We start from the raw sequence: 10,712 nt of genomic DNA on the forward strand, positions 1-10,712 counted from the left end.
AAAAGTTTGGCAGGAATGTAAAAAGCCGCAGGTTATGTTCCTCTGTAAACAGTAAGCTACTTAGCTGGACACGCTAGCGTTTGCAACTTACCTTAGAAATATACTTTTGTTTGTATTTTTGGTGTGGGAAAAGCAATTTAAGAAAGTACAACTCTCTAAGCTCTTGACAAGGAGCTTGACAGACCTGCTGTGTCCAGTCACAATTGCTAAGCTTTGATTAGACAACCACTGTTCTGATGGGAGTTTCGAGGAGTTTGGTTTGCTGTCTCTGATTTGCCTTGATTTTGTTGGCTGAATTTGTGCAGGGGGCCAACAGGGACAGAGTTTGAGTATCAGCCAAGACCAAAACACCATGTAATTATCTAATCAAGTTGCTGTTGAGCTCGGCAGGCGGCCACTATGGATCTCGCTGCAAAATCAACAGAATTTAGTTCTTGATGGATGCTCAGTTTTCAGATTGGAGGTAAACCTTCTGTTTTCCTTTTTTTCCTCCTTCAGGTGTGGTCGATGGACGGCTACTATAAGGGCAGGCGCGTGCTGGAGTACAGAACCATGGGGGATTTCACAAAGGGGCAGAACTTTGTGCAGCATCTGTTGCCCCACCCCTGGGCAGGAACCGGCCATGTGGTTTACAACGGGTCACTCTACTACAACAAACACCAGAGCAACATCCTGGTAGGAGACTGGCTGGAATGGAAACAGTAGCAGTTTGACAATAAATGACCAGAGTGAGAGATCTATGTGTCTTTCTTTCCAGGTTCAGTACCATTTCCGCTCTCGCAGCGTGCTGCTCCAGCGCAGCCTGAGTGGAGCCGGATACAACAACACATTTCCCTACAGCTGGGGAGGGTCCTCCGACATCGACCTCATGGCTGATGAGATGGGACTCTGGGCCGTCTACACCTCCATCCCAAATGCTGGAAACATCATGGTAAAGTCTGCTCCTGCATTCTTGCGATAACTAAACAAAATAACAAGCAAAGAAAATAAAGACGTTTTTAACACTATTTGAATAATTTAATTTGGAGTGACTTATCTAAACCCACCGATGTGTTTGTTTCTGTCGAAGCTTCTGCTGTCAGCAGGTTTGCTTTACCTTCCAGAAGTCTCCTGGTATTTAAAAATCCATTAAACAGCTGACAGAGACACATTGCTGCAATGAATAATGTCATTTATTATGGCGAGCTGCAAGTGTATTGCAGTTTTCCTATCATGATTTTAATATACAGTTTGGAGCTAATTTTCCTCATTACACTTTTTACAGCCCAATGAGTGAATGTGTGTGCGTCTGTGTGTGTATGATAAAGATCTAAAGATTGATGGATGAATTAAAAATGTTAGTGGACATTTCAGTTTTCTCCTCCATTAGAAGAAGACAGTGCAGCAAGATGATGTAATAATAGAGCAGTTAAACGTCAAATGGCTGAAAATCGTGTAGAAACCATAAAAAGCATTTGTTTTGTTTGATGTATTTATTCAAGGTGACAGTCTGATGTTTTTGCTTGCCTCTATTTTTCAACACTTCTTGCATCATGTCACATTTGTTTTTTATTGACACACCAACTTTTCCACCTCAGCCAAGTCTTTTTGGAACTTTTCAATGGAAACGCATTTAAACTTAGTAATTGTAACAAGGCATGGCAGCTCTGTCAACCTTTGGCAAGCTTGATTTTTTACATAAAAACATATTTTTCTTACAAAGTTGCTGTTTTTTTCAGGACATATGTATGGTCCTGTTTCAAACACAGGCCGACATACACACACGCATATGTGGCTGACAAGGGCAAATGTGCTGCATCTTAAGAACACACAAATAGACAAAACATGAGCAGATAAAAAAAACGTCATCGATTTGACAGTTTAATGAGAAGCAAGACATTAGCAGCTTGTTTGCCCTATTCAGCCACTGTAAAATACAGCACAACATGTAATCAAGTGCACTTAGTTACCATCCATCAATGGAGGAAACAAATAGCTGGGCACATACAAAAGGTCTCTTCTCATTAAAATCTCACATGTTTGGATTCAAGAAAAACAAGTTTTTCCACCTCTGCCATTTTTTCCATGGATTTTTTTAAAACTTCGTGACCTGATATGTTCTTGTGATCTCTGTGACCAACCCTCCCTCTCTGTCTCCAGGTGAGTCGTCTGGACTCTCGCTCGCTGGAAGTCCTCCAGAGCTGGGACACAGGGTTTCCTAAGCGCAGTGCAGGGGAGGCCTTCATGATCTGCGGCACCCTGTACGTCACCAACTCCCACTTGGCCGGGGCCAAGGTCCACTTTGCCTACCACACCAACTCCTCCACGTACGAGTACACTGACATCCCCTTCCACAACCAGTACTCCCACATCAGCATGATGGACTACAACCCCAGAGAGAGAGCGCTCTACACCTGGAACAACGGACACCAGGTCCTCTACAACGTCACACTGTTTCACGTCATTCGGAGCGACGGATAGATGAGCACATAGGAAATGGTAAAAAAAGAGAGGGAGTATAGTGGAGGAGGATGCGATGTGTCATTAAAGGGTACTGCAACTTACAATACGCACACACACACACACACACACACACAATGACATTCATGTCAACAGGAAAATGACTACTGTCTGTGTTTGAATTTGAATGACTTCTAGACTGCGAGAGCTCATTGAGCTAATAACTAGACACAATACACGGTTGTCGAACACATGTCTAAAGGTCACAGACAAGAGTATTCATCACGGCGAAGACGAAAATTAACTGCCTCCGCTACGGGGACGCTGATAGAGAGAAGGAAGTCAGACAGTTTGAGCTCATCCATATTCTGTTGCATTTCATTCCACTTGCGTCTCAAGAAGTGATTTTGCAAGTTGAGGTTGAGTTGTAGAAAAAAAAAAAAGTGCAGCTCGTGAACTGAATTTCAACTCTCCTCAAACCTCGAGCTGCGGCGACGGACCTCACGGAGATATTCTGGGTTTGTGATGTGATCGTGGACGTGTTCAGTCAGCATGGTTGTTCATTCATTAAATCTTACTGTCAAACTTTGCCAAGACTGTTGTCTTCTCTGTTTTGGAGCAGCGAAATGAGCCATCAGGTTTTACCTGAATGTCTCTCTACATACATTCAGGTGTGTTGAAAATTGACTAAATGTAGGCTTGAGTCTTGTTCTGCGCTTCGACCTTTCACACAACAGTGGCTCAATAACCCACAGGAGAGTTACTCAAATACAACATGTATTGCTAAATGAACAAGAGTAACGTATAAATCAGACAAAGGGAGTTGGAGGTCACATCCAGCCTCAAAATAAGGAAAGGCAATGCCGAAGGCCAGTCATGCAGAGCACCTATAAAAACGATATAAAGCGTACCTAACTGAAACAAAACTCAAAGCAGGACTATCAGTGACCTCCAACAAAACAAAAGAGCTTTGTACCGCTAGGGAATTTGTCTCTCTCTCTTTCCACTCTGCCATCTGTACTTTACAGCCATGCAGCCTCAATCAGCTTGGGTGCTCTTTATTATCTATCAGGGTCTGAAGAGGCAAGAGCAAGACATTTTAGAGGACAAAAAACAAAAAACAGGGTGAAGGAAGGCCATCAAAGGGCACACATAATACTGTATTCAATAACACATTAATCGTATACGGGAGATGTTTGTTCTCTGACTTAAGCCTTTAAACGATTAGTTCACCCAAAAATGAAAACTCAGACAACCCCTGCAGCTGCTCAGAGTCACTGGCAACATCTGAGTCGGGCTCAAAGCCAGATATCCTTGAGGAAAAAACACCCCTGTTCTGATCCAGAGCCGTTTATTGACAGGAGGAGGAGAGCTCAGAGATTACTTTATAACCTTTGAAAATTAAAAAATTGATTTATCTTCAGTCGTATTTATCAACTTGACTGCAGCAGCGTTCCGTGGAGGTGACCGCTGTTCATACCCTGTACTGTTGACTGCTGACATGAGCTGGAGGAGAAATGGGCTTTACTACATGAACGTAATGGTACAGAGAGGAGAGGGGAAAAGACGAGAGGGAACCGGAGTCCCTGGTGAGTGCTGAGTTGAGTGAGAGTTGACCTGAATTTAAACACCCAAATACACATGCCCGCTTTCTGTCATTGTTTGCAAGCTAACGGCTAATGTACAGTAAAGTAATCCGACTGTTTGTGGTGAGTAAACAGTCCAGTGTGAAAAAACATAAACTCACCATTGAACAACCACCATTGCTGATGAAAATCTATCTGACTGAACTGATGCACAAAGGTTCACAGATGAGATCAATGTTTTAAAGTTTTATTCGTGTCTCATTCATCGACTTCTCTATCCTGGAAGTAGCGACAGGCAACCAAATGAAATGCACCGTAACCTTGAGTAAACTTGTGGATTTTTTCTGGGTTTGAACATTGTTGGAAACATTTGGGATAATAAGTCCTGGGTATAACATCTTTAAATGATGAAACATGGGGTAAGTGTACACTCTATCCACAATAGACAAACACAGTTTTACAGTTCAAAGCTCAACAGTGTGACAACACATCAACGAAGATGCTCTTTATTGACCTCAGACATGATCATACCAGACTTCCAAGTGCTCAGAGAGACAGCACATTTATCTCTAATTAGTGTTTCACTTTTGATGATGAAAACAGCCAATATACAGAACACTGTGCACTTGCTGCGTTGCTCGTCTTATGGGTTCAAATAGAGGGCTATATCATCCAAGTAGGCCCAGGCAGAGAAACATTAACCACAGAAAAAAAGGATGTTGCCACTAATAACCAGCAAGGCCAATAACCTTTCAGTAAATGTAATTTTGTCACACTGCTGACACGATCCACACAGTCACATTACATAAAAGATGCCCCTCTTTGACGTCACGTTTACAGCATCAGTGTTAATTGCCAGTTTAATTTGTGTAATGATGGTTTTTATTGTTTCTAAAGGATCCCAGCGGTGTTATGGATGATGTGATTTCAGAGCAGAACATCGTTCTGAGTTTGGGTCAAGCACAGCTGCAAAGGTTAAACTGCTCATTATTACATAGAAGTGGCTATTACGAGCTGAAAATGGAGAGTAACATCCCCAAAGATAAGTCGATACTGTCGGTTGAGAGCAACAAAACAAACACATAATTATTGATTAATTAAATACAGTTATGCTGACATGTAAGGGAACAGATACACAAGGAGAAGGGGCAGGTGTAAGAGACGGCGGTCATCTCTCTAATGATGGAACGCTGGGTCGATGGAAAGCGATGGAGGATAATAAAGAGGCTCAGCTATATGTGGCTATTCTGTTACCATGGCGACTGTGATGATGTTGTGTGTATCTGCCTCGAGTACGGGTCACTGCCTCGAAAGCCATGACTGATTTTCTCCTATCTAATTTCTTTAATTTGAGACTTTTAATTAACGGAACGGTGACATTTTACCCCCAAATAAATATGCCTTAAAACAAATCAAAACTTTTCATTAGCAATCCGTACACCTGAGGGAAAAATCCAATCTCATGTGTCAATAAACTGTGAAGTTCACAACATTTTAGGACATTTGTTCCAGCCTTCCTCAGCCTGCCTCGCTGACTTCTTCCTCAGTGTTTGATCTCTAAATTTTCCAGCAACAGCCCAGAGAGAGAGCAGGTGTGAACCTGCTGCACCTGTTAATTTCCTTTCCAACAACTATAATTATCAGATTATAACCATAATAAGGCAACACGCTGATAATTTCGACGCTTATGTAAACGTCTTAACAAGGTTTTCTTTCATGCAGGAAGGTCGCATTTTAAGCAGTGACAGAAATAGATAACGTAATAAACGTCTGTATCAAGTTACATTCACATTAGTGTCTGTTGAAAAGAAAAGAGCACCACCTCTGAGAAGAGGCCAGTTTGACTAAGAGAATACAGTGCTGAGGTGCTTTTCTTGCCAGGTTTGGCTCCTGGCAACCTGTGACTGAGTCAGCAAGGACCGCTGATCAAGCTAAAAGCAGCTAACTACATTGAGCAGCAGTTAGTGCTTCTTACTTTAGCAGCAAAGCTACAGGTATCTTGGAGGCCGCTTTACAGCCCCGGCCTGGAGGTGTTCACTGAGAAACTGCTGGTTGTCAGTGTGTTAGCAGTTAATCTAGTAACAAGTAAAGCAATCTGTCCGGAGCTGCTCAAGACAGAACAGCCCGAGGGCAGCGGAGTGAAAACCAGAAAATATTTTCTCCACAGAACATGACCCAACCCAAATCAGTGAATACATTTATAAAACTGGGTTGTTGTAATCGGCGAGGTCTGGTCCCCTAGCAACACACAAAATACCTTCAAAATGATTTGTTTTTGCTTTTGTTGTGCCTGATACAGGTGTATGAGTGAGATACGGAGCAAGACATACTGTATGTGATAAAAATGCAATTTTGACTTCATGGGAAAGTCAAGCAAGTGAGACAGTTTGTCTGGTACTGAAATGTTGCAAATAAATGTATTTTTGCAAGTGCGCAGGAGTTCGCTCGCAACTTTTGGTCTACTCGTCCCTCTCCTACGCACCTAGCTCATGAAATAGATGTGCAAAGTATTTTTTCTGTTTTGCAAAACCATTAACAGCTAGCATCTTATCCTGGTGACTATCTGGACGTTTAAAGTAACAATTTACATTTGATGATAAAAGCTTTGAGGGTCTGGACATTTTTGGTTGCGTTAAAAAAAAATTTTTTTTAAATCCTTGAATTTGATTCCTAAAATTTCTCTGACGCTATGACTCTCCGTTTTTACATAATTGTATGTGTGATATGGACATTTTTACATATTGTCTGTGTGATATGGACATTTTTACATATTGTCTGTGTGATATGGACATTTTTACATATCATACCCTTAAGGATGAACTTTTCCTGCAGCATTGTCTGATTGCAACCTATTGCATACAGTGAAGCACAAGTCCATGTTTAGTATTGCAGTTTGTGATGCTATCCTTGCAGACGTATTACGTAACAGGCTGGCTCACATTTTAACTCTGCTTTCTGTCAGAATCGAGTACATTGCTGGATTTACTGTGCAGTGACAGACTGTACAGACCCTTTGACAATTTAGTTTGATTTTCCTCCATCTCTTTGTGCCTCTCCGCCTTTATTTTTCCCTTTCGTCTTTATTTGCCCACCTCCCTGCTGTCTTTGGCTCTGCCCCAGTTGGTTTGGCACGGTCCCCGCTGCAAGGTTCCCTTCTCTCCATCTATCACCATCATTGGCTCCGATTTTCTGCATCGTGGAAGTGCTTCTCCGGAAGACCCGCCGGAATTCCACACAGGGATGCACAGACAGCCACCACACACGCAGTGCACGTACACACACACACACACACACACACACACACACACACACACACACAGCCTGAGACAAAATGCTGAAGTAGACACCGGATATATCATTTTTACCTTTTTATTTATTCATCTCTATCTGTTCATCTATCCATTGGCTTTGTCTCTTGGGCGGATATCAGCCTGATAAATAATTTACTGCTGTTAAAAGAGACCACCTGAGGGGCACAGAGAAGGGAGCAGAGGAAACAGAATGAGGAGAGGTAAAGTGAAGAGAGAGCGATAAGAAAGGAACCTTTAGTTGAGCAATAAAACCCAGATACGGGAGAGAGGGAACTGAGGAGGATGGAGGGACGCGAAGCCTCACATGGCCTGTGATCATGTTTAATTAATGATGGAGGGATCAGCCTATTAAACAAGGACACGGGCTGAAAGACTAGCCTGGGAGGGAAACACAGACGGGTGGGATGAGGAGGAGGTCAGGGAGGTGGCACATAGTTTGCTCTCCTCGTTGAAAGGAAAAAACAAAGAGAGGCGTACATGAGCGACGAGGGGATGTGGAGGTCTGAAAGAGAAAAGGGAGGCATCAGGTTCCACCCGGGCTCGATGCTGTTCTATTAATAGAAGTCAGAGCACATTGGGGAGGGGGAAACCAGCCAATTAAATTCAAGCTGTTCTACCACAAGTAACCATCGCTCAGTCACACACTAGACGCACTCACGAAGGCGCCAGACTTGCTGTTGTCACTTATTGTCACCTGGACCATCTCTTCGGGGACCTCCGTGGGTAGCTGTAGGTGTTTTCCAAACCAGATCGCTGATTCACAAATTCACTTATCTGAGCCCGAGGGGCTGCAGGGGCGCTTGGGAATTTTCTGGTAGCGATGATGTAAATCTTAAACGTTGCAGCAGTTAAGTAACAAATTGGCACACAAGGTTAAAATCTGCTTTAAAGGTTTCCTGTGTGACAGATGGTGCAGTGCAGACGCAATTTAGTTTTATCTCAACATTGAATGGAAGTTATTTTTAACCAGTGAGTCCAAGTCTTCTTTTGGACATCATGTACACAGTTCAGTAAGTAGAGACTAATTAAAAGAAGAAGCTTTAAGAGTTATTGAACTATTTCGTTTGATATATAGGTCAACCTGGTTGTCCTCTAATCACAGGGTCGGTGACTCCTCCTGTCCACATCTCCTCAAGTTACTCCTGATGGTCAGACCTGACTTGTTGTCACCAATGCGACCATTGTGCCCCAGCTGTGTGTCGACGTATCTTTGAGCAAGATACTGAACCCCAAATAGCTCCCGTTTCCATTGGCGTGTGAGTGTGAGAACGACTGAGCAATGTCGGAGATATGTTGTGCAGCTCTTTGCATCTGCCATCAGTGTATGAATGTGCTTGTGGATGGGTGACTGTGACAAGTATTGTACACTGCTTTGAGTGGTCTTTACACCAGAAAAGCACAATATAAATGCAAGTCCATTAACCATACGTTTACTATTTACTGCATGTGTGTATGTGAGTGTGTGATTGGGTGAATTAGAGGCAAACTGTGAAGTGCTTTGGCTAAAAGCTCTATGTAAATGTAGTGCATTTACCATTTAGTGTGTAAAACAGGAAGGTCGAAGTTGGAAAGAGAAAACTAGAAATATGACAGAATGAGTAGATACTAGATACATTAACACGTCAGCATGCATCCTGCAAACGTGTGTTAATTTGTAGAATATGGCCGGAAATCAAAGGTAACTCCAAAAACACAGTGGGCAGCAAATCACCAGAATAACCAACAACTGCTGCTCTTTGCTAACTATCCTTGGCTGTAGCTAGCTATCGTTAGAGAGTGAACACTGCTGGACACTGAACTGGGACTGAAATCAGACTCAGAGACCGATGAAGGTCAGTTTGACAACAGGAGACACTTTTGAAGTTTTTTTGTGCACTCAGAACGACTAATCAGAGGCTGATGTGAATGGTTTCCCTTCTCACCATGAATGCAAAAGAGAAAAGTGACCCCCTGTGGGTTTTTCTTATGTTTTACAGCTTATTCATTCAATTTATTCATGTTTGTCACTGCTCTGTAGTTGTTGGTCAGGTTCAACATCTGGACCTCCTCCAAAGACCATTTTTTATTCAAATCAAACATCTGCTTGTGAAAACCTTTGAACCTTAATGCAGGTAAATATAAAAGCCGGGTTTATTATACTGCAGTTCTCTCAATATACAGAAGTCACTATCAAAAGAAAAACATCTTTTGAAAAGGTTCTCAGGTTGATTTTTTTTGCGCTCTTCTGTTACAATGAAATAAACCTAATCAATCAAAAAAAGAGAAATAAATTAAAAGACATCACCTCAAATATGTGGAGCCACATTAGGGGCGTCTTAGTCCATCGGGATGAAAGTTAAATCCAAGATTAAGTGCTGTGTAAGCAAAGCATGAATTTTAAATGCAATAAAACCTAAATGACAGTGTCAACGTTATGCATACATAAAACAAACTACACTGCTCTGTAGACACACAAGGGAAACATAAACGTAATGCAGACAGCAGGATTGTCTTTTCAGATGACTGATGATGATGTAGAAGTCTTATTCTTGTGTCTTGCATACAAATGTTCAGCCTGCGTGGGCTTATAAGACTCTACAAATGGATGCAAAGCAGATCCACACTGCAGTGTGTACATTTTCATATGATCTTCTTGGAAACTGTCAAGATCCTGCGTTTTAGTTTTGTGATTTCCTGTTTCGTGTTGAAAGTTTATCCTCGTGTGTCATGTTTTACTTTCCGCTTCCTGTCTTTGTCTGTTTCCCCGCCCTTTTTCCTGCTCACCTGTGTTCCATTAGTTAATCCCTCCCTGTGTTTCCACCTCTCTCTTTGCTGGTTCATCTGTTTCCAACCCGTGGCTCTGCTCCCCGTGTTATACTGGCTTGTACTTTAGTTTTTTGCCTGCGGATTACTTCTGTTTTGTTGTCAGCCTTTTTGCCTGCCGTTCGTTCTGGATTTTGACTGCTTTGGTTGCCTTACAGCTCGAGTTTTGTTCTGTTACCTGCCTGCCTCTGAGTGTATTGTGTTTGGGTCCATTTTAACAAAATCTTGACAGACTCAATTTGTAGTTCTCCCACATCCCACAACTCAGACAACTGTCACATTACTAGTTCTAAATTTTGCAGCTGAAAATCTTTGGCTCAGTGATGTTTACTGCTTGAAGTGGAAAAAATTAGTGCTGGTACTCCCCTTATTCCCTTGTTGTTATGCAAGGCTTCAGGGAGGAGGATGCCCATGTGGCCCAGGGTGACGAGTGTTGTGCTGTGATAAACACCCCAGCCGTGAAAACAATTTTAAACTCAGTAATAACATCACAGTTACTATATAAGTAACACAGCTATACTGTGTTGCCAGGACGTGATTCATTTTTCTGTCCAAGGTAGGCTGTTGTACAATG

General features: G+C 42.3%; 1 protein-coding gene across 1 annotated transcript in view; it reads left to right on the forward strand.

Annotated features, from left to right (window-relative positions):
- The window catches only part of LOC140998716 (noelin-2-like), a 28,215-nt gene extending 25,187 nt beyond the window's left edge, over positions 1 to 3,028 (forward strand). The window contains exons 6-8 of the mRNA XM_073469079.1: positions 499 to 675; positions 758 to 931; positions 2,140 to 3,028. Coding sequence (XP_073325180.1) covers positions 499 to 675; positions 758 to 931; positions 2,140 to 2,460 — 672 coding nt within the window. The 3' untranslated portion in view covers positions 2,461 to 3,028. The remainder of the gene's footprint in view (positions 1 to 498; positions 676 to 757; positions 932 to 2,139) is intronic.
- Positions 3,029 to 10,712: the final 7,684 nt, after the last annotated feature.

The sequence above is a fragment of the Pagrus major genome, chromosome 1 (assembly GCF_040436345.1).
Source record: "Pagrus major chromosome 1, Pma_NU_1.0".
NCBI lineage: Eukaryota > Metazoa > Chordata > Actinopteri > Spariformes > Sparidae > Pagrus > Pagrus major.